The sequence below is a fragment of the Odocoileus virginianus genome, chromosome 2, assembly GCF_023699985.2.
Source record: "Odocoileus virginianus isolate 20LAN1187 ecotype Illinois chromosome 2, Ovbor_1.2, whole genome shotgun sequence".
NCBI lineage: Eukaryota > Metazoa > Chordata > Mammalia > Artiodactyla > Cervidae > Odocoileus > Odocoileus virginianus.
This window is the reverse complement of record NC_069675.1, coordinates 2,089,842-2,116,067: the sequence shown is the minus strand read 5'-3', so window position 1 is coordinate 2,116,067 and position 26,226 is coordinate 2,089,842. Positions and strand designations below refer to the sequence as shown.

Here is a 26,226-nt window from a genome sequence, read left to right as displayed (position 1 = left end):
CTATAAATGACATTTTGGGATAACTGTGGATGAAATAAAACTGCCTGTATATTAGATAGGGCTTCCCAGGTGGCTCAGCGGTAAAGAATCTGCCTCCCAATGCAGGAGATGCAGGTTTGATCCCTGGGCCAGGAGATCCCCCAGAGAAAGAAGTGGCAATCCACTCCAGTATTCTTGCCTGGGAAATCCCATGGGCAGAGGAGCCCGGCAGGCTACCGTCCACGGGGTTTAAAAAAGTTAGACACGACTTAGCAACTTAGTAAATTTAATTTACAACTTAAATTCTTGTATTTAAGACCAAGGACAACGTCTCTTCCACCACCACTCTCAACTCTGGACAGACAATGCAAATTGCCAACCTCTGATTTCTACCCCTTCAATTTGCCTAAAAGGACCACTTATCCCTTTAAAATGTCATCCCCTTAGCATTATGAGAACATCTAGCTCAGTCAAGATGTCCTCTTTCCATCACGGCACACCCTGTTTCTTGTGCAAGGATTTAGCAGCGTACATACACATCAGGGTGTTGGAAATAATTTTCCTCTCTCCCTAGGGAGATTCACAGTGTCCTCTGTCAGGATATTTTTTAAAAATGCAGAACTCTTCTCTCACATTCTGAGTAAGCTATGTCCCATATCACCAATGACTTCTCAATTGAATCTCTTTTGTAATATAGTCTTAATTCCTTTGTATCCCTCACAGCATTATAGTAATTGTTCAGTAAGGATGTTCTGAATGTATTGCATTTACATTGCTTTTATCCAGTATCAATTCTCTTTTGCTGATTGAAGGCTGAATGCTCACTAAAGGCTTTTCCATATTCCCTGATTTTCCCTCCAGAATGAGTTTTCTGATGTTGAGAAAGGGATGAACTCTGGCTGAAAGCCTTTCCACATTCCTTACACTTATAGGGTTTTTCTCCAGTGTGAGTTTTCTGATGCTTTGTAAGAGATGAGCTCTGGCTGAAGGCTTTTCCACAGTCCTTACACTTGTAAGGTTTCTCTCCAGTGTGTGTTCTCTGATGACGGATAAGGGCTGAACGGTCGCTGAAGGCTTTGGCACAATCGCTGCACTGGTAGGGTTTCTCCCCAGTGTGAGTTCTCTGGTGCTGAGTCAGGGCTGAGCAGTAGCCAAAGGCCTTCCCACATTCGTTACACTCATAAGGCCTCTCCCCGGTATGAGTTCTCTGGTGCTGAATGAGGCCTGAGCGATCACTAAAAGCTTTTCCACACTCATTACACTTATAGGGTTTCTCTCCAGTGTGGATGACCTGATGCTGGGTAAGGAATGTGCTTTGGCTAAAGGCCTTCCCACATTCATTACACTCGTAAGGTTTCTCTCCAGTATGAATTCGCTGATGTTGAGTGAGGTATGAACTCTGATTGAAGGCCTTCCCGCATTCATTGCATTCATAAGGTTTCTCCCCAGTATGAATTATATGGTGCCTAATAAGGGCTGAGCGGTGACTGAAGGCTTTCCCACATTCATGACATCTGTAAGGTTTCTCTCCCGTGTGAATCCTCTGGTGCAGAGTCAGGTGTATGCTCTGACTGAAGGCTTTACCACATTCATTACATTCATAGGGTTTTTCTCCTGTGTGAATTCGCTGATGCAAGACAAAAGCTGAGTAATAACTAAAGGCCTTCTCACACTCATTACACTTCCAAGGTTTCTTTCCTGCACAGATTTTCTCATGTTTCATTAGATCTGAATTTTGCCTCAAGTTCTTTTTAAATGAATCACGGCTGTGTCGGCTCTCTCCTTGCTGTTGCACAAGTAATGACCTCCGACTAAAATTTCTTCCAAATTCATCACACTGGTAGCTTCTCTCCCCAGAAGGTTTCGTCTGAGGGCCAACCTCTTGTATTAAATGTTTCTCATGGTTTTCCTGCTGATTCTTTAAAGAATCTTCACATTCACTGGAACTTTCCTTTGGAAATCTCTCTACTAACACCCCAGGGGTTGATTCTTCTTCAGAAATGTCCTGCTCTGGGGCTACCTCCTTGCTCTCTGGTTCTGTACCCCAGTCTGAAATAAACAAAACTAAAATGTTATCATTTCTTACACTGGGAGAAAAATAATTGCTGTGAAAGGAAAATAATGAAAGAAACAAAAAATGCTTACAGGGAACAGAGGAGCTTGGAAGTTCCCACAAATAGCCTTGCAACCTTGAGTGAGCATGAGAAAAGAAAGATGACTGGGCAAAGGGGTGCAGAGGCATAAAGGGAGAGGTGAGCAGGTACTCAACAGTCCCGTGTCTAGCAGGGGAGGAAATGAGAAAGAGTAATAGAACAAGACTAAACAGAGGTGATGGGGGAAACAGCAGATAACAAACATGGTCTGGTGGAGACTGGGGGGATCAGAGAGGGATGGTCTGCCAGGGACTGCCCACTGTCACAACCTTATCAGAGCATCAGGTTCTGAGAATGTCCATTGTCAGCTGACCTTACCACCAATCTTTTCTTGTTCTAGTATGTCCCAATCACTGCTAGCAGACTGAACTTCTAAAACCATACCTCTTAATACAAAAACCTTTGTTGGTTCCGCTGTCTCAGAGTGTGACACAAAATCCTAGAAGCTAGCATTCAAGGTAGTCCAGATCTACAAATTAAATTAGTAACTGAAAGGCAACTTAGCAGCTCTGATCACTCCACACTGAAAACACTGGAAAGAGTAAGCCAGAACCAAGTTTTTTCAAAAAATGAGCAATGTATGGGGAGGAGAATTTCAAACCCCTCACAGACTCAGTTTGGTCCAGACTAGGCCTCAAATTCTAGACTTCTTAGTAAGAGTTTGGGGGAGGGGATGGGGAAAGCTGCACCGCTAGCAATGTTTAAATATTCCAGGCTTAAATGGTCATCAGTATCCATTCCAACCAAGACTTCACATGACATAAATCAATACAATACAATGTTTTCAATAACATATAATCAGGGAAGTGCTGGGATTTTTAAGGACAAGTTGGTAGAAACAGGTTAAAGGCAAACGGACTTTCGGCTAAGGGGAGTGGAAGAACTGAAGCCCCAAACATTCATAGAGAACACATGGTTAGTGCAGGGTAGTCAGAGACTTGCCTGTCTGGTGTTAAGGGTTCAAGCTGAAGAGAGAAGGTACAATGACTAGGCAGGTAGATTAGCAAAGGTCTTGAGGGCAGAAGAGGAATACGGAACTGGAAGAGTTAAGTAGCTCACAGTGGGGAATCTGGCAGTAATATGCTGCCTAAGTAGACAAGGATAAGAAAATAGAATTAAAAATTAAAGAAAGTATAATTAGCTGGTGGTCTATTACAGCATCCAGTTTGACAGAAGTGATAGGCTCAAATCTTTCAAAAAGTTAGCAGGACTTAATCCTTAGTTATCATTTGCTTAGCATAGAGCCAAGGTACTGTTCTAAGCATTTCTCTTAGACTATTTCATTTGATCCTGACAGCCACCCCGTGAGTTAAAGCTATTGTTATCTGCATTTTACATATTCCCCATTTTACTGTTGGGAAATTTGAGTCACAGAATGGATAATTCCCAGACGGCTTAGATGGCAAAGAATCTACCTGCCAATGCAGGAGACATGGGTTCAGTCCCTGGGTTGGAAAGATCCCCTGGAGAAGGAAATGGCAACCCACTCCAGTATGCTTGTCCAGAAATCCCCCATGGACAGAGAAGCCTGGCGGGCTATAGTCCATGGGTGGCAAAAGAGCTCGATCCAACCTATTGACTAAACAAACAAATGGATACTTCACCTGCTAGAGGTTAGAGTTGATAAGTAGTTCAAATTGGCTTTGAACCCAGGAAAAGTGGTTCCAAAGTCTGCACTCTTACCCACTATGCTATGCTGCCCCCATTTAGATAGACAGTAAGGCAAGGTTCAAATTGGCTTTGAACCCAGGAAAAGTGGTTCCAAAGTCTGCACTCTTAACCACTATGCTATGCTGCCCCCATTTAGATAGACAGTAAGGCATGGGAAGACTCAGAGACCAATTTATGATCACTGGTCTGAGACAAAAAGTCACCTTATCCTAAAGAGATATTAATAAAGTAGCATATATTAAAAAGCATGGTTTAGAGCCTTGCACCCAAATTATTAATAAATATTTAAAAGTTGATTTCACTTCACCTTATTTGGAGAAGAGAACTGATTTGAAAGGATGGAAAGTATTTGTTTTCCAAAAAAAAACCTATGACTTTACAACAGATCATCATCCAGAGATACAACGAGGCCCAGGAAAATGGCACTTTAACCTTTCCTTGGGTCTAGCAAAATCAAGCATTTCTAAGATGCTATTCCCATCTGGGTTTTCTGTTCATGGTTTACAACAGTCACTCACCTGGATTAGCTGCTTTTGAGACTTTTCTTTCCAGCGTCTCCCCACTCTCCAACTGAGAAATTACATCAGGCTTGGAAATTGGAAGCCCTGTTTACAGGGAAAGAAAAAGGAGTCTCAGTGTATATGTTCAGTGTGAGTGACTTGCTTGTCAGAGAGAACAGGATAAGACAGGATTTCTCCGAAGAAGTTAGGAAGATTGGTATGGGGTCTACTTGAGTTCAGAACCAGTGAATCACTTGTTTTCACCTCTCTCTATTAAAAAAATAAGCACCCATTTCCTTTTTTTTCCCCTTAGGTACAGATTTATTATTTGAATATTTGCAACTATTATTCTATACAAATTTCTTATAAAACTCTACATTCCATATTTCTAGGTCACTTAACTCTCCATTTTATGTACCATTTTCATGGAGAAATACTTCCCAAATCACAATCTGCTTGACAGTGTTTGCTGTTGTTTAGCTGCCAAGCGTCCAACTCTTTGCGACCCCATAGACTGCAGCCCACCAGGCTCCTGTGTCAACGGGATTTCCCAGGCAAGAATACTGGAGTGGGTTGTCATTTCTTCTCCACACCCATTTCTTAAGAGGTGTTTCTCCTAGAACTTTGTCTCAGCATCCTCAGTCAGGAAATAGGGAAGAAGGAGGGCTACTGCCTTGGCAAATACAGTTTTAAAAAGGTATTCGTTTCTGATTCTAGAAGTGTTAAACCTGTGTTTAGAAACAAAGAGCAGAAGATACCTGCCTTATACCGGGATTAGGAATCATTGCATCTAAGAACCTCAGAGCTCCTAGGAACTGAGGAAGCCAGGGTACCACACTGGGTAATTTCGCAGGGTGGGGGTGGGGGTGGGAGTGCTGCTTACCGAGCAAGACCAGATTCCTAGGCTTCTCAGGCTCGCCTCCCTGCGGAGGGTTCAGCTGTTCCCACTGGGTGACAGCCTCGGCCATGTCCCTGATCATCGATCCCTGAAAACCAACCACATCAGTGCTCACCAAGGGACCTCCTACCAGCAGCCTCTGGGCAGGACTCAAGAAGATGGCATAGGAGAAGGAAGACAGGGAGAAGAGGAAGGTTAGGCAAAATGACCTCTACCATTCCAACACTGATGTATTTACAACCACAGACTCGCTCCTGACCGCCATGCACCAGAATCGAATATAACCTGCAGCTGGGAAGGAACATCTTCAGGGTAAAATCCAAGGATACCAAGTTCCTAGTTTACGTATCAACAAGTTAAACGATAGAACTATAGAAATCCTTACTATTTAGACATGGGAGAGTAGAGGAAATAGAAATTAAGCACTTTCTTTATGGCAGGGTTTAAAAATAACAAGAGATTCAACAAATAGGAATTACTTTTCCCTTTAGTTTTCCTTTGACAATATAATCAGTCCAATATATTTACAAAAAAAAATGAGGATGTTTGCTACACATGTTGCAGTATATAGATTTATTTATAAAGCAGCATTTTAAGCCCCAATTATTATGAGTTCCCAAAGTGTTCTTGCCATTTCTCCCCAGTCAGTCTGCCTACTCTGCCACCCGCCCCCACCATCTACTCTCCCTCCCGTCTCACTCCGCTCCCCCGCCGTCTACTCTCCCCGTCCCGTCTCACTCCGCCGCCCGCCCCCGCCGTCTACTCTCCGTCCCGTCTCACTCCGGTCCTCCGCCCCCCGCCCCCGCCATCTACTCTCCGTCCCGTCTCACTCCGCTCCTCCGCCGCCCGCCCCCGCCGTCTACTCTCCCCGTCCCGTCTCACTCCGCTCCCCCGCCCCCCACCCCCGCCGTCTACTCTCCGTCCCGTCTCACTCTGCTCCTCCGCCACCCCCCCCCGCCGTCTACTCTCCCCGTCCCGTCTCACTCCGCTCCCCGGCCCCCGCCGTCTACTCTCCGTCCCGTCTCACTCCGCTCCCCCGCCCCCGCCGTCTACTCTCCGTCCCGTCTCACTCCGGTCCTCCGCCCCCCGCCCCCACCATCTACTCTCCGTCCCGTCTCACTCCGATCCTCCGCCGCCCGCCCCCCGCCGTCTACTCTCCCCGTCCCGTCTCACTCCGCTCCCCCGCCCCCGCCGTCTACTCTCCGTCCTGTCTCACTCCGGTCCTCCGCCACCCGCCCCCCGCCGTCTACTCTCCCCGTCCCGTCTCACTCCGCTCCCCCGCCCCCGCCGTCTACTCTCCTTCCCGTCTCACTCCGCTCCCCCGCCCCCGCCGTCTACTCTCCGTCCCGTCTCACTCCGGTCCTCCGCCACCCGCCCCCGCCGTCTACTCTCCCCGTCCCGTCTCACTCCGCTCCCCCGCCCCCGCCGTCTACTCTCCCCGTCCCGTCTCACTCCGGTCCTCCGCCACCCGCCCCCGCCGTCTACTCTCCCCGTCCCGTCTCACTCCGCTCCCCCGCCCCCCGCCCCCGCCGTCCACTCTCCCTCCCGTCTCACTCCGCTCCCCCGCCCCCCGCCCCCGCCGTCTACTCTCCGTCCCGTCTCACCCCGCTCCCCCGCCACCCGCCCCCGCCGTCTACTCTCCGTCCCGTCTCACTCCGCTCCCCCGCCCCCCGCCCCCGCCGTCTACTCTCCGTCCCGTCTCACTCCGCTCCCCCGCCACCCGCCCCCGCCGTCTACTCTCCGTCCCGTCTCACCCCGCTCCCCCGCCGTCTACTCTCCGTCCCGTCTCACTCCGCTCCCCCGCCCCCCGCCGTCCGCTCTCCGTCCCGTCTCACTCCGCTCCTCCTGTATTCTCTGTGCTTCAGGCAGCTGGGGGCTGCCTGACATGTGGCCACAACCACTTCTGCCCCTTTATACACGTGGCTTCCTGTTCCTGAAAGTTCCCCCTTTGCCCCATCCTTTCAGCTGTTTTTTTAAAAAATTGTATTTATTTAAAAAATTTTTTTGCTATGCCATGTGGCATGGGGGATCTTAGTTTCCATACCAGGGATCGAACCAGTGCCCCTTGCATTGGAAGCATGGAGTCTTAACCACTGGATCACCAGGGAAGTCCCCCTTTCAGCGATTTTGATCCCACTCACACTTTGGCTTTCAGCTCAGGGAAGCCCTCCCTGACTCTCTAGGCTGTAGCACCATGGGTTTCCCCTTTTCCTGGGTTATGCACACGGTGAGAAGACTTTGTGATGAACGTCTGTCTGTCCCCATTAGACACTAATCTCCACAGCAGTGGAGACCAGGTTTAATTTGCCTCAGTGAAGCAGCGTAGTCTCTGGCACAGAGCAGGAACACTAAATATCTGTAACGAGTTCAAAGGAGGAACGTTTGAACAAGAATGAGAAGGAACAAGTTTAAATGGGGTGTTCTTTGAAAGTGTGCCATGGGGACAGAGGTGGGAGGGGAACGGAAGCTTATCAAGTGTTGAAAACACTGCAGGAGTGTTTACTTTACCGTCCCTTGACCTAGATGACAGGCAAAAAGTTTAGACTGTGCAGTCAAATGTAGGGAGAGTGAGCAGGGTGGGTAATGTTCCTTTGAATCTATAGCTGAATCTGTTCATGAATGGTAAAACAAAAGTCTCATAATTTTTCTAATTCTATTAAAACTTTTCTCTATACAACTTCAAGTTAAAGGAGACACATTGAAACAGACCAGTCCCTGGGATGCTAGCAAATGAACCAGTTATGGCTTTCTTTGAAACACCACTTTTACCATAGCCCCTTGAATATAAATGTATTGGACTGGCTAAAAAGTTTGTTCAGTGGGTATATATTAAAAAAAATTAAGATGTTTATTACACATATAGATCTATTTATAAAACAGCATTTTTAAGCCCCAATTATGACTACACACACACACACATGTATCCTCCAAAAACAACTGGTTAAGTAATTCACATAATGAAATAAAGTTAAAAGAACTACCTACTTGAATATTCTCTGCTCAAAATAAGTTAACTATTTTTCTAATACCTGAACAACGAAATCACTTCTCTTTTTGAGTTAGGGTCCCTTAAAGTCATATGCCTCAGGAGTGTTCAGCACAGGCAATATAAGTTGTACAGTGCCTTTTCTTCACAAGCAAGGCAGCAGGGACAGACTACCTAGCATTTCCTTTCGGGCTTCAGTTCTGAGAAAACCTCAGCGACCAGACTCATTCACGGAGGGGGCTGCTGCTCAGTGCGCCTCTGCGGGACCTGGGGGGCAAGTAAACCAATCCCACACCGTCCAGTAGACAGCAGGGCCCCCCTCTTTCCTCTGAAAGCTGTTGTTGTTCAGTTTCAGTTGTGTCTGACTCTTTGCAACCCCATGGACTGCAGCACAACAGGCTTCCCTGTGCTTTACAGTCTTCTGGACTGTAAAGCACAGGACTCAAACTCACGTCTATTGAGTTGGTGATGCCACCCAACCATCTCATCCTCTGTCACCTACTTCTCCTCCTCATTCAGGTCAGAAGCAGTACTGGTGTTTCCTCCCAGAGTTCTGCATAAATTGTCAGCACCTGGATGCTGTGAGGCAGGTCTGAGGATGACGGGCAGTCCCAGTGCGTTTACCACAAGGTCTGCTGTTCTCCCAGGGTCCTGGACCAGATGCTTCAGGGCACCTAGACTCATCTTCTCTCCTTAATCAGTCATGGCATGTTTTATCTTGCTGGGACTCTAAAAACTTTCATGGGGTCTTATCTGTCTTTGGAATAAGATCCTGTGTGGGACTTCCCTGGTGGTTACGAAGGGAAGTGGGTATATATTACCCTTCGAAGGGTAGTGGGTATATATATATAACCCTTCCCAGTGGTTAAGAATCTGCCTGCCGATGCAGGGGACACGGATTCGATACCTGATTCAGGAAGATTCCACACACCAAGGAGCAAGTAAGCCCGTGCACCACCACCGCCAAGCCCCTGGGCCATAACTACTGAAGCCCACACACCTAGAGCCCGCGCTCTGCAACAAGAGCAGCCAGCACAGTGAGACGCCTGTGCGCCACAACAACGAGTGGCCTCCACTGTGGCAACTAGAGAAGGCCCGCGCACAGCGACAAAGACCCAGCACAGCCAAGCATAAACTTCAAAAAATAAATAAAAAGTTAAAAAAAAGCTCCTGTGTAGACTTTCCTGTGGTCTGGCTACAACAGGCATACGCTTCTCTCACCACACTCCATCCAGCTCACTCCACAGTGACGCACATTTCTCTGAAAATCTCTGACTCTCTCATCACTTGGAGACTTTCTTCCAAAGCTGTTCTCTCTCTTGGAATATTCCTATATTCTATTTTCCGTCTATGTACTCTCTAGTCTTTCAAAATACAGCTTTTATGCCAACACTGCCCTCCCAAATACTCTAGAGGATGGAAAACCTCTTCAAGGCCTATGATGACTTGTCTGTACTAGTAATTTCTTTCTATTCTTTTTTGATTTTGAAAACTTTCTCTAATTAAAAATCTTACTGTCTTACAGTCAAGAATTAAACCCTTATACACAACTAATGAAAGGAAATGATGTTCTTTTCGTGGCCACCACTCTTACAAGGCAACTGTATAGTCTGTGGTCAGAAGTGAATTTTTTTGTAATTGATGAATTTATTTTTAACTGTTTTGTTGTACTAGTAATTTCAGTATTTAAAATTTTTCTGCATTTAGAAAAATATATTTCTTCTTGCTGTTTAATTATGCTTTATTTTTTTGATTGTGCTAGGTCTTTGTTGCTGCACGCAGGCTTTCTCTAATCGTGTTAGGTGAGGGGTACTCTCTAGTTGCAGCATGAGGGCGTCTCATTGTGGTCATTTCTCCTGTTGCAGAGCGCGGGCTCCAGGGTGTGCAGGCTTCGGTAGTTGTGGCCTAGGGGCTCATTAGTTGCAGTGAGAGGGCTTAGTTGCCCCAAGGCACGTGGGATCGTCCCTGACCACGGATTCAACCAGTGTCTCTTGTACCCCAAGGTGGATTCTTAACCACTGGACCACCACGGAAGCGCCCTGTTTAACGATCTTCCTTATCTATACCTTGTTTCCTCAGTAAACTTCACGAGGCAGAGGCAAATGGCTTTTACTCCTTTGCATCTCACCAGCAGGCCAATTACAGCGCAGAAGAGCTTGTGCACACCAAGTACTAAGCAGACCGAGAAGTCATGCCAGGAGGCAAAATCCTGCATAAGACAGGAGCAATGACTATCAGGTTCATCACTCATCAGTTTATCAGGATAAAGACAGTGGGCCAGGAACCAGGGCTGAACAAATCCATAACAATGCTGGAAACCACATTCATGTCCCGAGAACAGAAAAAAAATAAAAAATTTAAACCCACCTGGGATGCAGGGGTCAGCAGCACAGTGGTCAGGCCATTTTCTTTGGGGTTTCCAGCCTGAGGAAGGTCTGAGTCCTCAGAAAGTGACCCTATAAATAGACACAGGAACCAGGGTGACTACTCTTGTTTGCAGTAAACTCCCAGAAACTGCCAGACACAACTACTTGTTACCTAGGAAGAGTCAACACAGGGAACCAAGGGACAATTCCACAACATCTCTGAAGCAAGAAAGCCATGACCATGGCTGCCTCAGGGATCTCCTTCGCTACTCTGCCCTTAAATTCCAGCAGAACACTGCTGTAAGATCCTGGACACTTAAAGACATGTTTATTTATATCTCTTATCTGCTGAGTGACAGTCAAAATAAACGCGAAGTCCCGCTTATGTCAGTCCCTGCCTCTTAATGAGTCATTCCTGTTCTAGTCCAGGTTCACAGGATGAAAGACTAGTTAAATTCTTTTTGAATACTGGCCTGCTCAGAAAAGCAATGGGCCGTGGGGGGGGGGGGGTGCGGGGGGGCCGGCGGGGATCCAGGGCACTAAACAAATCCTGTGACTTCTCAAATCCTCACTTTCCCCATCTGCCAAATGGGTCTATTTGGATATTCTCCTTCCTACACAACAGCCTTATGGGGCTCCTGTGAGAACAAATATTATCAAAAAGCCAAATGTTCAGATCTGTCGATTTCGTGGGCAAAGAAGGCATACACCAACTTAGAGACGGCAGGGCACCCGAAAGACCAGCAGGGAAATACAGGTCGGGGGCTCCCCTTAAACCCCAACGTGAGATCAACTAGTAGGAGACGTTATGTGTGTTCTTCCAGAGCCTGCCCCAGCCAGAGGGCAGCCTTTCTCCTTTTTTCTCTCCAGCAGGCGGCATCCCTCTGAAATCCTCACCTCTGCGCTTCGGCTCCATGCTGACTCGCTCCGCGCTACCGCTGGTGACGACTGCGGGAAAAGGAAGCGGCGAACGCGCGAGGGGCCGGGGGTCCACCGCGCCGGCCCACCTAGAGGCCCGGGAACGCTCGCGCGACCCTCCCTGGGCAGCTCGGCGCCCTCCACCCCGGGGCCCTCCCCGGCCCTCCTTCGGGGCACTCAGACTCAAGAGAACACGCACTCAATCCTCCTGGACCCTAGGCTCGACCTCATGAACAGCACTGAGTAGGCTTGGCGGGCGACAAAGGCATCTAGGAGCCTGCGGGGCTGAGTCGCGCCGGCCCGAACTCGCCGCTAAACTACGACTCCCAGAATCCTCCGCAGGGCGCGGCGCGCATCACCGGATGCTGCTTCCCAGAGGACCCCGCGGGCGGCTGGCCAAGCTACTTTCTGCGCTGGGGGGCTGTGCTGGGTCTCTAGAGGTGCTCAGTCCTTCGGCGAGCTCCTTCCTGGACGCTACAGGTGCCGCCGCTTCCTCAGTGTCTAATCCGGGCTCCGACCCCGGAGGACGTGCTCTGCCGAGCCAAAACCAGCCTCGAGAGGGACACTCACTCTCCGCAACTGTAACTGGCAGAGGGCGGCGGCACCCACCCACCAGGATTTCTCTCTGGCTACTGTGCTCCCTCGGAGGGTAGGCGTCCGCATCCCAACGGCTGTTCACTCCGCTGCGTCGCTTCCCGTCTACAGCGCCTCCACACCATTGCGGCTCGGGGTGGGGGTGGGGTGGGGAGAGAGATTTCCTTAAGTAACCAGGCAGCACCTTGGAATAAGGAAAAGTAGAATCTCAAAAATTATATCTTGGTCTCACAAAACAGCAGAGTGGAGTTTAAATACCTTGGTATAAAAACCCATTGGTCCCCAGTGAGTCCCCATTGTCTTAAGGGTGGATTGACCTTGAGTTCTAAATTTATTAGATTTCCTGAATTTAAATTTGAGGATCACTGTTGCCTTCTAGTCTGTCTTTGTGTTTAGCACAACATCCTTCCAGGAAAGCATCCCTGTCTTCCTTAAGAAGCTCCAGTGCCATCAAAGGCCAGTAACTTTGAGGTGAAAGTTGATATTAAGAGAGGTAAACAGGGAACCAGTGAATCACCATGGAAGAGGGAAAAACTGGAAAGGATCACCTCAGCTCAACATGGGCCACTTCAACTACTTTCTGTTTTTTTTTTACCATAGAAGAACTGCTTCAGTAGCAGAGACCACTTAGGAATTTAACGTCCACAGCCGTTTTTCTCTTCGACTTCTTGAGGAATCACGATTCTGGCTTTATCAGCATGTTACCTAGTGACTGGCACCTGGTAACCTTGCTCCCCAGCTCCTCCTCACCTCTGGTTATTCATGTGAGTTTTGGGGATTAATGTACTCTCAGTGGCACAGGCCTGGGGGTGAGTGCTGCAGAGCTCAGAAGCTGGCCAACCTGGCCATCCTGGCATCCCAGATAAATTTCTTGGATTAGTAGTCCCACCACTTATCTGCCCCAGGCTTTGCTGCACAGGTTTGCTCTATCTTATTCAATTTATCTCAGAGTTCATGTCATCTCAGAGTTGACCCTTTTTCTTTGAAGAGTTGATTCCTGGAGTGCTTCTGGTAATCTGTATGGTAAGTTTTCAGTTCTCTCGTAAAACTTAGGGCTTATTTAAACACCAGAGAAATTATTTCCTTTCTTCAAAACCACTTTTAAAATCTTAGGCTAAAACCCTACAAACAATACCAAGTCTTTTGCCTTATATCCTAAGAATGCCAATTTCTGATTCCAAGATTTGATCTTATTAGTGGCTATCTGGTGAAGCTAAAACCTCAAAATGGAAAGCCTCCACTACTGGGAGGTATCAGTTAAGAGTTAAATGGCCCTTTCCTGAGAATTGTTGGCAGGAGATGGAAAGGTACTTCACCTTTTAAAAATGCTCTGCACATCTCCAAGTTTTAAAAGGTAACAAAAGGAGAACTGCTGAATTTATGTTCCCATTCTGTTTCAATTATCACTTTACCCAAATGTCAGTTAGAATTCTGAATTCATTCTTGTCTAATCTTGCTCACAATGGCAGAGCATCTTAGGGAAATACTGGACCTTCAACTTACTTTTAAGGCAATAAGATTCAGAAGGTAATAAAGATAAGGCAAAAAATAAGGCAATAAAGATTCAGAACTCTCAGAGTCAGTCATCAGTGAAAAGTTTGGCAGTAGATCCTTTTATTTTCTACTTGACATTATTAAATAATAGCACATATTATCCACTCCAACAGATTCTGCACTCTGGTTTTAACTCAAGTTGCTTTGAAAGTCGACATGTGAAAAGCCTTCTCTGCTGTTCATCTGCTTTAAGACAGGTAGACCAGTAGGGTTGAGTAGATTAGGGAAGGGTCTGTTTGGCAATCCAGTTTCTTGAACTAGATTTCAGCTCCCAGGGAGAAATGGATCTTGGTCCATTAGGGTTCATGCAGGGTAGCTACATTCCAGACAGTCTTTCAGAATCAGGTCTTCTGGGTTTCACCTTAAGTAAACAGAAAGGGAATGCAGATGCCTGGAATCAAAGTTGCCTGGTGCCTCACCTTCAAGAAAATAAAAATAGAGGGCAGGGCCCAGGAAATAGAACTTCCTGGTGGCTCAGTGGTAAAGACTCCCCTGCAGTGCAGGAGACATGCGTTCGAGATCTGGGTTGGAAAGATCCTCTGTAGAAGGAAATGGCAACCCCGTCCATTATTCTTGCCTGGGAAATCCCATGGACAGAGGAGCCTGGTGCGCTACAGTCCATGGGGTCAAAAGAGTCAGACATGACTCAGTGACTAAACAACAGGGAACAGAAGGATCTGGGGAGTCAGGGCTTCAAGTTGAGTAATGCAGGGTCATGTCAGGGCAGACTTTAAATATTTAGAGACACCTTCATTAAACAGGGAGCTATTTTAGGTCTTGAATAAGGCAATGGTGGGCAGGAAGGGGGTCACTTGGAAAGGCTGACCTAACAGTGATATGGAAAAATGTAACTTGTGACAGGGGCTGTTGATATTAACCAATTACTGAGGTGCCTGTTGACCTAGCCTTTTGGTGCTGGGTTCTGATTTATAAGTGATGGCCCTTAAAACTATCCCAAAATATCCCCCATGATGACATTGGAGGCAACATATTCTAAATGATGAGGGTGAGGAAGAAAGACTGACTCATCTGATTTTATGTGAGAAATGAATCTTTATTTGGGGTTTGCCTGTTATTGGGCCATAGCTTGATATCCCCCTCCTCAATAAAGAGGAGGAAGGAATTCAGATCAGGGAGTGACTACTACAGTAATAGAAGCCCAAGATGACAAAAGTACAGGTGAGACTGAAATTCAGAGAAAGGCTGTGAATCTAAGATGTGTTTTAAATAGAACTTCGTAAGTCAAAACGTTACTAATTCAGATAAATATTTATTGAGCACCTACTTGCAAGGCACTGTGTGAGATACAGACATGTAAGTCGGGCCTCTGCGAGCAACAGGTTGAGCAGGTAACACACACACGTAAATTACAGAGCGAGCCGTACAGCCTTACGGCAAGGAGATTTTGAAGGGAGCCCTGTATTCAAGACCTGACTTTCCTTGTACTAGCTGTTACATTGGACAAGTTATTTAATCTCTTTAAACTTCAGTTTGCTCATCTGTAAATTGTGGGGAGTAACAGTACCTACTTCAGAGGGTTGTTGAAAGGACCAAATGATTTACTCCTTGCAAAACTCTCAGCTGAGTGCTTACTCCATAATAAGCGCTCAGTAAGTGCTAGCTACTAGTAGTAGTAAGAGATCTAGATGCTGGCACACAACAGGACAAGGTCAGTGCCCAAAATCCTCTGAGAGAGAGAGGGACTAACGGCTATAAAAAAAAGAACTTCTGGAAACAACAGTGCTGCTCTGACATAAGTGTGCCTTTCCTGTCCAGCTGTGGCCTCCAGTTATATAAAGTGCACTGATGCCTGGGGCTTCGGACAAGAGGTTTGTCTGAGGATTGCCTCCTAACCTTTGTCCCTAGTGTCTGACAAATGTCTTCAGGATGCTGACTCTTTAAAGTCACATTCTAATTTCTGGCATCCCACATCAACTCTGTAACACAGTGGGTGGACAGTGTTCCTTCAAACACTGTGGGTGCAGAGAGGCAGAAAAAGGAGAGGGGTAGCCAGCATAGGTGTGATGACCAGGTGATGGATTTAAGAGGGGGAAGACCTGTCTCGAGTTTTCGTGGAGGTCCTTGGACTAAAGCTTTCGCCTCACTCAGTCTATTCCCTGTTTGGCGTAGCGCCGTTGATGCTGAATAACTGATGATTTAGAACTGAAGACTTTCCCACACACACTGCATTCAAACGGCTTCTCTCCTGTGTGAACTCTCTGGTGTCGCGTGAGCCGGCACCTCTGGCTGAAGGCTTTCCCACATTCGCTGCATTCGTATGGCTTGTCTCCAGTGTGAATCTTCTGGTGCTGCGTTAGCGAGGAGCGGTCAAAGAAAGCCTTCCCACACTCACTGCACTGGTAGCGAGGCTCTCCAGCATGGGCTTTCTGATGTCTGTTCAGTGACGAGACCCCATAGAAGGCTTTCCCACACTCATTACATTCATAGGGCTTCCGGCCCGTGTGGATTAGCTGGTGTCGCGTAAGAATACTTTTCTGGCTAAAGGCTTTCCCGCACTGGTTACATTCATAAGGACTTTCTCCAGTATGGATCCTCTGGTGGCGGGTAAGGGACGAGCGGTCAAAGAAGGCTTTTCCACACTCGCTGCATTTGAAGGGTTTCTCTCCAGTATGAATTCGCTGATGTACAGTCAGGGACGAACGGTCGAAAAAAGCTTTCCCACAGGCGTTGCACTCGTAGGGGCTCTCTCCTGTGTGTGACATCAGGTGTCTACTGAGACTGCTCCTGTGGCTGAAGGCCTTCCCACACTCGGGACAGTCATAGGGCTTCTCGCCAGTGTGAGTCCTCTGATGGCGGATGAGGGAGGAGTGGTCAAAAAAGGTCTTACCACAGTTGCTGCATTCCTGGTCTCTCTCTCTAGTGAGAATTTTCTTGGGAGGGGTTGCCCTGTGCCGCAAGCTTTCCTCCAGAGAAGGGGGTTTCTTGCAGGCCTCAACTGTAGGGCTTTCCTTCTCTGTTCCCAACCTGCCATCCAGTGCATAAACTTCAAATTTAGGAGATGGAGGACCTTTTCTTCCAAGCTTTTCCTTCAATGATCCTTCTGATTTTTCTTCTTCTGAAGCACCTTGAATCTCAGGCTTAGTCTCCCAATCTGGAATGGATAGAAGATACAGATGAATGTTTCTTTCCTGGGTTAGGAAATGTTAGCACAGAAAGGAGGGATGCTGTAATAAATCTGAAAAGTAATGACAATCACTTTGCTTGCTCCCACAAATAGTATTGCACTCTAGGGAGAAACCAAGACCTGGGATTGAAACAGGGAATAGAACTGGTAGTGAAAAATCTCAAAAAAGAGGAGAATTTCCACTGGGAGCATAGCTGGATTAATTAGGAGTGTCAGGTAAGTGGAGGGGATGGTAAGGAATAGGAAAATCAAAGTTTGAATGGACAACATGACAAATCTGAGAAAGTAAACATTTGGTGAATGAAGGTGAAGAATATTTTAAGGTGTAGAGGGGGGGAAAAAGAAAACTGGGTGACAGAGAATAAACAATATAGTAGAAGACTTGAATTTGAGGAAAAATATGATACCCAATACTCCCTCCCACATGCACCTAAATAACAACCACAAAGCAAAACAAAACTCTCCTGCCAGTTCATACTCAATTACCTAAAGAGACATTCTCTGCACCTTCTTTCCCCTCAAATCCATGAAACTCCACTAGCCAAGGCTCATCTCCTCTCTTCAACTGAAAAATCACATCAGGTCCAGGTATTGGAAGTCCTGTTCATAGAGAAAGAAACAAGCCAAGTGGTCGTATGTGATGAAAATACACAACGATTCCAAAGCAAATTCCAGCCTCTTAAGATTTCAGAGAGAAAATGCAAAAGGCAGGAAGTGCACACCAGGTATGCAGAAGTGCAGGAACCTCTGAATGGAGGTCAAGACTGAGGTTCTAAAAGGGACAAGTAGCATCTAGTCAGAGTGGATAGACTCTATTTGAATTAATGTGTTTATTCTTCCCCATGAAGTGAGTGGGATGCTCCTAGCTCTAGCACTGGTAGGATGGCAGGAAGAGTCCTTATCTCAGGGAAGATGAGAATGAAAAAAGATTACCTTGAGTAAGAATGTGTAATGTAGGTGCCCATTTTTGCTTATTAATGCTTTAGTACAATTATTTTTGGAGACAACTGTGCAACTAACATACACATATTAAGTATGATTTTACTTAAACACGTCAATTGTTTTCATTGTAGGAAAACTAGAGGCATAGACAATAACAAAAATCATGTTTTGTATTTTGTATTCATCTCTTTCTTTCCATTCACTTTAATACAGAAAGATACCTATAGATACACTTTGTTAAAAACTGGGTAATGACCATTATATCTCAATTTTTGGGGGGGAAAAAAACTATTGGAGAGCATTATTTGGAAAATAAGGCTACCCCATCTAAAATAATTTCTATTTGATTTATTTTGATGTCTACAAATTGATAATTTCTAAATCCATCATGACTCACTGTATGTAATACACTCCAGACCCTTTTATATGTAAAAGATCATTTTAGGCAGAAGGCTGTCGATTAAAAACAAAAAACAAAAGTTAAAACTGGAGGGCTTCCCTGGTGGCTCAGATGGTTTAAAAAAATTGGATAATGAAATAATGCTGAATTGTAAACTTAATTTTTTTCACATAATAAATTTAAACTATTATTTTAATTAGCACAGCTCTGCCTCACCATTTAAAAATTTTTTAATTTATTTGTGGCTGTGCTGGGTCTGCATTGCTGTGTGGGCTTTTCTCTAGTTGTGGTGAGCCCTCTGTGGTGCAGGGCTAGGCTGCTCAGTGAGGGGGCCTGTGGTTGTCCAGTCTGCTTACAGCTCAAGGAGTAAGCCTGTCTCAGGCTGGGGTTCAGGATTAAGAAACCCACTGTCACTGTAACTGCTAAGTCACATCCCTCTGCTCTTGTCTTGTCTCTCAGGGGTTCCAACTCAGGTGGGAGAAGAAGAGGTGTCAATATATTAGCCTCTCAACTCCACATCAATTCAGTACAGGGTCTACTCCTGGTGGGAAGCTCTCCTTACCCAGTGAGACGATGCTCTTGTAGTTCTCCAGCATCACCTCCTTGTAGAGGTCCCTCTGAGTAGGGACCAGATGCCTCCACTCTTCATCTGTGAAAACTATGGCCACATCCTCGAATGTCACTGGGTCCTGGAAACACAATCATGTTCTCCCTTATTCATAATCCTTCTCTTACATGGACCAGACAAAACTGTTATATATGACAACAGCTTGGAGGATGCCAGGGGAGTGGAAAGAAAAGTGGAAATGGGAGTGGAAAGACAACAGTTTTGAGGTATTTGGGGAAAGTGCCATGAAGCCATGAGGCATGACTTTTTGGTCACAACCCCACACTACCTTTCTAGCTGAGCCTTGGAGTATCAGGGGCTCTTTTATCAGACTTACAGAAAACTTGGAAGAATAGAACAAAGACCCTTCATCCAGCATCCCCAAATGTTAACATTTTCCACACTGGTTTTATCTTTTGTCTCAGAATATACACATGTGCCTATCTTTTCTCCAAACTTCTTTAAAGTAACTTGTAAACATGATGTCTTTTTACTTATTAATGTTTCAGTGTATATTTTGTAAAAACAAGGGTTTTCTCTTGTATAATGACAGTATAATTGTAAAAATCAGGAGAGGAGTGATATTATCTAATCTATAAACTTAGTCCAATTTCACAAATTGTCTTGATGTGAGTGTGCGTACGTGTGCGTGCTCAGTCACGTCCAACTCTTTGTAACCCATGGAATGTAGCCTGCCAGGTTCCTCTGTCCATGGAATTTTCCAGGCAAGAATACCAGAGTGGGTGGCCATTTCCTCCTCCAAGGAATCTTCCCGACCCAAGGATTGAACCCAAATCTCCAGCATCTCCAGCATTGGCAGGTGGATTCTTTACCACTGAGCCATCTGGGAAGCCCTTATGTCTGTGTTTGCGTGGACAAAACCTTCAAATAGTGGTGTTGATTAGATCATCTCTAGGCTTTCTCTCAATTCACTCTGATGTTCTTTGATTCTGTAAGTTCCATCTTTATCCCCAAGTCTAAAACCCAGATGAGTCTCCAGAGTGTCTGCAGAGGTTCTAAGCCAGAGCTCAGAATTAAAAAAACCCTGCCCTGGGGCAGAAAGGGGGTAAGCTGTGTGTCTCTACCCTCACAAAAACTCTCTCTCCAGGACTCCTTCAACCTCACTGGTGCTTTATAGTATGTGTCACATTCTCTGCCTAACGCAACACTCCCTGGAATATGGGGGCCTACTTTCAGTCCATTTATGGATGTACTAAAGGGAAATCAGAATTTGAAACTGCTTGCTGCTCCCTAGACCCTCTCATGACATCCCTACCATCAGTTTTAACGCAAAATCAAAGTGAAGGCAATGGAGGCTGTGTCCCTGGTGACAGGCTAGCGGGCACATATTCAAGGCAAGAAGGGGTCACTGAAAGATACCAACACAAGTCATTCCTTATGGAGTCCTTTTTCCACCTGGGTGGCTTTGAGCAGAGAACCCCCAAGACAGAAAGAAGAGTGGTTACATTCTGGAGCCTAATAGTTTCAGAAACACAAGAGTCTACCTCACCTGGCATCTGGTCAGAGACACAGCAGCCATTCCCTCCAGCGTGCTCTCCTTGCAGAGAAGAGCCGAGTCCTAATGAGGTAGAGAGGTGTGATGAGAATCAGGCTGTGAGAAAGACCAGTCTCGTTTAGTAGTTTTGTGACCCATGAAGCAAGAAATCTCCACACACCAGTGAGTTACGTACCCACCCTCATCCTCAATATCCTACACAAAGGGAGAGCAAAGAAAAGCAAGGCCAAGAGCAAGCCCACCCCATCCCAGAATTAGAGTGCACGGCTGTGCAGAATACAATGTGGTGCTTGTTTTTATCATGATCTTAGAGGTGAAGTTCTATTCCTGGCAGTTGAGAATATATTAAGGCTCATATTGCCTTTATAAATTCACATTAAATATTGTTCATCATGGGGCTTCCCAGGTGGCGCTAGTGGTAAAGAACCCACCTGTCAGTGCAGTAGAGGTAAGAGATGTGGGTTCGACCCCTGGGTAGGGAAGATGCCCTGAAGGAGCAGGAAATGGCACCCCACTCCAGTATTCTTTCTTGGAGAATCCCATGGGTGGAGGAGCCTGGGGACTATACTCCATGAGGTTGCAAAGAGTCAGACATGACTGAGGATCTGGGATCAGATCAGATTGTTCATCATGATTACCAGACAAAAAGTATAAGAAGTTTTATGAATGGCTATATGGACAAGTCCTGTCAAGGAAACACCTACAGCCTCTTCAAAGGAAAAATACCCTATTCACAGCAACACCCGGTGCTAACAGAGCAACCCTGGGACAGCCACAGCTTGTTCCACATGACTCTGAGGCTCAAGCCTGGGGCCATGCTGATTAAGCCACAGGTGGGCAGTACAGACGCAGACCCGTGGACTGATATGTGGTCTGGTTTCAAAAGATGACGTCCATCCTCAGGATCGTGAACTAAGAAATGCCAGGACCACAAGTTAGATGGGTGAATGAATAACAAGCATCAATGAATACACTGCCTTGACTGCAGGACAGTACTCAGACACACCTTTCCCTCTTCCTTCTCAGGACCACACAATCCCCGCACCCCACTCATGAATCCCCCAAATGCTTGATCTGACTATGTCTTAATTAGACTCTTTATGTGAGAAACTGAGATATACTCAGTTAACTCAAGTAAAGTTTAATGACAAAGATTCACATAAAGCCTAAGGGGCTTTCCCAAAATAAAAGGAACCTAGTTCCACCTGTGGGCAATGAGCTGAAAGTGTATCATGAGGGATAGAAGTAGCCATGAGGGTCAGTAGCCAAAAGTACCAGGAGGCAGAATCCATGAGTGTGGGGGGCATGGGGTAGAGAACAGGCTGTAATAGACTAACAGGCAGGTATGTTGGTGGTGAAGTGCTGAAAGCAAAGCCCCAAGAATCCCTGGCCCCTGAAACCCTACTTCACCCCAGCATCAGCCCAGACCGCAGTTTGCATGTAGACTAGCTGTATTTATTTAGATTTCCATAAGGCTCTGACCCTACCAGAAGGGCTTCCCTGGTGGCTCAGCTGGTAAAGAATCCGCCTGCAATGTGGGAGACCTGGGTTCGATCCCTGGGTTGGGAAGATCCCCTGAAGAAGGGAAAGCCTACCCACTCCAGTGTTCTGGCCTGGAGAATTTGTAATTTGTATCAGGGGCCTTAAAACACATACTTTTGACCCAGCAACTTCCCCTTATGGAGTTATTCCTAAGGAAAAACATATGCAAAGCTTTTTATTAACTATCAGTAACGCTAACCTTTACTGAGTGCCATGAGGCAACGTCCTAAGCATTATATGTCATTTCATTTAATCTACAGAAGAGCAAAAAAAAGAAATTTTACTTATTTTTGGCTACACTGGGTCTTGGTTGCAGTGCATGAGCTTTCTCTAGCTGTGGCAAGTGGGGGCTACTCTTGTTGTGGAGTATGGGCTCTAGAGCTTGGGCTCAGTAGTTGTGCACAGGCTTAGTTGCCCCGTGGCATGTGAAACCTTCCTGAAGCAGGGATTGAACTGGTGTCCCCTGCGCTGCAAGGTGGAGTCTTAACCAGTGGACCACCAGGGAAGTCCCAGAAGAGCAAAAACTTGAAATATCTTAAGTTTCTAAAATACAGGATTTGATGCCATTTTGTGTATGGCCCAGTCCATACACACAATGGAATACCACTGATATGATCTTATTAATATGGTAATGTTATCATATTAAAATATTATTTTATGATATATTAGTAATAACTAGCATTTACTGAACTTTTGCTACTTATCAGGCACTATGCTAAGTACTCTCTACAAGAACAGTTGAATTCGTGTTCATAAATCAGTAAGGTGGGTACTATTTTACAGACTAGGAAATTTAGGCTTTGTAAGAGGCTGAGGCAGAATTTGAACCCAGGAACAACCAGCACTTTTTAATCTCTATGTTATAATGATTTATTTTCATGAAAAGATAGCCACGTAAAAAACAGACTGATAAACTAGAAAATCCCCAAACACATCCACGTAGGTAGGAAACCTTGATATGTGACTGAAGTGGCAACACAAATCTGAAGTGGGGAAAAGATCACTAGGGTAAACTATAAACAACTTGCATGTTCATTGATAGGATAAATTGCAATTTTATGTGTGTGTGTTTTTGAGAATTACACATTGATTAAGATACATGGCAAACAGAAGATGAAAAAAGCAGAAGCAATGACAGATTTTCTTTTCTTGGGCTCCAAAATCATTCTGGGTGGTGATGGCAGCCATGAAATTAAAAGATGCTTGCCCCTTGCAAGAAAAGCACAAACCTAGGCAGCATATTTAAAAAGGAAAGATATCACTTTGCCGACAAAGGTCTGTATAGTCAAAGCTATGTTTTTTCCAGTAGTCATGTATGGCTGTGACAGTTGGGCCATAAAGAAGTCTGAGCGCTGAAGAATTGATGCTTTCAAATTGTGGCGCTGGAGAAGACTCTTGAGAGTCCTTTGGACTGCAAGGAGATCCAACCAGTCAATCCTAAAGGAAATCAGTACTGAATATTCATTGGAAGGACTGATGCTGAAGCTGAAGCTCCAGTACCTTAGCCACCTGATTCGAAGAACTGACTCGCTGGAAAAAAAACCCTGATGCTGAGAAAGATTGAGGGCAGGAGGAGAAGGGGGGTGACAGAAGGTGAGATGGTTGGATGATATCACTGACTCAGTGGACATGAGTTTGAGTGAACTTTGGGAGACAATGAAGTACAGGAAAGCCTGGTGTGCTGCAGTCCATGGGGTCACAAGAGAGTCAGACACACCCCGCACACACCTGAAACTGTATGCTTGAAAAATACCAAGGTATTTATGAGCTCTGATTCCAACAGTCCTCTTCACCTTATTTCTCTGAAGCTTTTTGACTGTTTTGGCAAGTTTCTCATGCTGCCCAGCGCTCAGACTGTGTACAGTGTTCTTGCTGTCTCGCAGAAAGTCCATCCACACCTGATGCTCCATTTTCCACCTCTACAGAAATGCTTCTTGAATCTAGTCCCACTCCCTCTTCCAAACTCATCCTGCATTTCCAAATGACTAAGTATTTTGAGTTAGGCATTCTGTCAGCATCTTAAAACCATCTATTCCCATGCAGTTCCCCACATCAATTCCTTTCCCTGCCCTTACAGTTCTCCTTGTTATTTAGTCAATAAGCTGTGTCTAATTCTTGGTGACCCCATGGACTATAGTCTGCCAGGCTCCTCTGTCCATGGGATTGTGCAGGCAAGAATACTGGAGTGGGTTGCCAATTCTTCCTCCAGGGGATCTTCCCAACCCAGGGATTGAACCTGTGTCTTCTGTGTTGGCAGGCAGATTCATTACTGCTGAGCCACAAGGAAGCCCTTACACTTACAGCAGATGTTTTGTTATTTTCCCAGCTGCCCCAAATTCAAACTCTTTCCTGGCTCTCTTACCTCCCAAATCTAGTTAGTCACCAGGTCCTTCGGACTCCTCTTTTGCAATGTCATTTATATCTCTCCCTACCACTGACACCATCATAATTCAGGCTCATGACAGCTTGATTCAGGAATATGACTACTACCAAGCATTCCTGACTGGCTCCCTACACTAGTCCCTTCCCCTCTCTAGTTCTGAATGTGACCTCTAGAATAAAAGCACCAAAATTAGCTTTATTCCTGTCAACCCCTGATCCGCCCCATACAATCCATCCTTCTGACCGTGTCTTGTCCTGATGCTCTATGCCCTGACCACAGTGTGCTTTTCCCCATCCTTGTCTCCCACTATTCTTCGACGCTTCACTCTTATAAAAAGCATTTCCTTCTCAAATCTGCCTATCACTTCGCTACTTCTTTCGTATTTTTTTTCCCCCACATCAAGTCCTACCTCCCCCACGAAGGCCCCCTAATCACTCGTACGGAGGTCTAGGGAGGGGAGCTAAACGAGACAATCTGAGGCGCTTTTTGGAAAAGAGAGGAACTGGAGTGGGCAGAACCCTAGATTTAGTGTCAATTCCACCCACGTTTATTAAGCAATTGTTACGAGAAGAAGGTACCGGAGGGGCGAAGGAAGCCTCCAAACTTCCAACGGCAGAGCTGGGATCTGACATATAATGGGGGCACGCCGAAAGGCCACTGCTAACAGTGCCCACACGGAACACACACACTGGGATGCGGGTACAACTTTGCTAGTCCGCACCTGTGCGAGCAGGGACGTCGCCGCGCGCACAACACACACAAACACACACACGCATTCTGCAGGCGGGCTCCGCCCGCTTCACCCCTTCCACTCCTACTGCACCTCCCCCAAGTTCTCAGTATCCCACTCCCTCTGCCGCTGCGCTCTCTCCGCGGCTCAACGGTACACACCCGCAGCTCTCACCTCCTGCATAGACTGCTCGGGACCCAGGAAGACGGCGCCTCTTCGGGTCGGGAGAGCAGTGCGCCTGCGCAGAGTTCTGACGCCCACGCTCCCAACCTTAGCCTGGCCTTGGCCGACTCCATTTCCCAGAAGTCTCAGCGGTGGGAGCGCTTTAATATGACCTCTAAAGATCTGCGCAAGCGTACCCGTGTGAGACGAGTTGGCGGCGCTGGACCGAATCCTACATGCTAGGGCGGCAGCTTGATCGTGAAAAAGCAACCGGTCGTGGATGCTTGTGAGGCTGTGTTCCCCTTGGAAGTACTGCTTATGTGTGATGCCACGTCCCTCCGGTCCTCCGATGGGAGGGCCGTCCTAAGGAAATATGTCTCTCTCAGCCTTGGGACTCACCCCTCCTGAGGACTTATAGTCTTCTGACCCTCCGAATGGCCTTGTTTCTGCTTCAGGTTGTTTGTTAACTGTTGGTTGTAAAGTTTGGGCAGGAAAGAAGCAGAGTTTGGGTCTGAGGATGGGGCTGTGCATGTGCTCATTTTTCTGCTTAAGAGAGAATGTTCTGCCCATAGTCCAAGTCCCCGGTCAGGAAAGAAGACTCCTCGAAACAATACAACTTGTAATAGGGGAATTTATTACTGACTCGAGCCAGGGCCTCCCGCCCTCACCAAGGGTGTGAGGATGAAAAGGCCCCGAGCCCCAGTTCTCTCGGGTATTTATTAGGTCAAAAAAAGCAGCAGGTAGTTGGCGCAAGCGGATTGGTTACACAGTTGCAAGGCAATTTTTATTGGCCCAACTGTGGGGCTTTCAGCTTTCCCCTGATAGGTTCCCTTTTTCTTGCTAGGCACATGTTGATTGGCTAGCTCCAGGAGGCCTGATAATTATGTTACCCCGGGAAACTAGGCCCACTCCTAATCTAGGCTGCCTGTCGTGGCGTTAGCCGTGACAGCCTCACATTTCCCCCGTCTTTGTACTTTTGTAGAGGAATCCTTCTCTTAACCCTGTGAAATTGACTGATATTGTTGTCTCAATACCATAATTTGGATGGTATTTAGGCGCTCCCTAATAAATGAGACCAGACGGTGTAAAATGCATGGACCAAAGGTCAGTAACAATATTAATATTATGAGTGGACCCAGGAGGGTGGAAATCAAAGTGGTCAACCAGGGGGAGCGCTGAA

General features: G+C 46.3%; 1 protein-coding gene across 1 annotated transcript; it reads right to left on the bottom strand.

Annotated features, from left to right (window-relative positions):
* Window positions 1-248: 248 nt before the first annotated feature.
* Window positions 249-25,148, bottom strand: LOC110126891 (zinc finger protein 892-like). Its single transcript, XM_070456924.1, has 10 exons — window positions 25,059-25,148; window positions 20,224-20,292; window positions 18,669-18,795; window positions 17,251-17,364; window positions 15,733-16,731; window positions 11,451-11,669; window positions 10,555-10,643; window positions 5,187-5,289; window positions 4,322-4,408; window positions 249-2,028 (listed from the first exon to the last, which is right to left on the bottom strand). Exons 1-10 carry the CDS (start codon window positions 25,065-25,067, stop codon window positions 758-760), a joined length of 3,087 nt encoding a protein of 1,028 aa, XP_070313025.1. The 5' UTR covers window positions 25,068-25,148; the 3' UTR covers window positions 249-757.
* Window positions 25,149-26,226: the final 1,078 nt, after the last annotated feature.

Bases quoted from the DNA above. Each gene is read 5' to 3' on its own strand.
- LOC110126891 (XM_070456924.1), bottom strand. The intron at 16,732-17,250 runs GTAATTGAGTAT...TATCCATTCCAG, and splicing joins TGCAGAGAATGTCTCTTTAG to ATTGGGAGACTAAGCCTGAG. The intron at 11,670-15,732 runs TAGACTGAGTGA...AGGAGGATTGAG, and splicing joins GCGCTACGCCAAACAGGGAA to TGCGTGTTCTCTTGAGTCTG.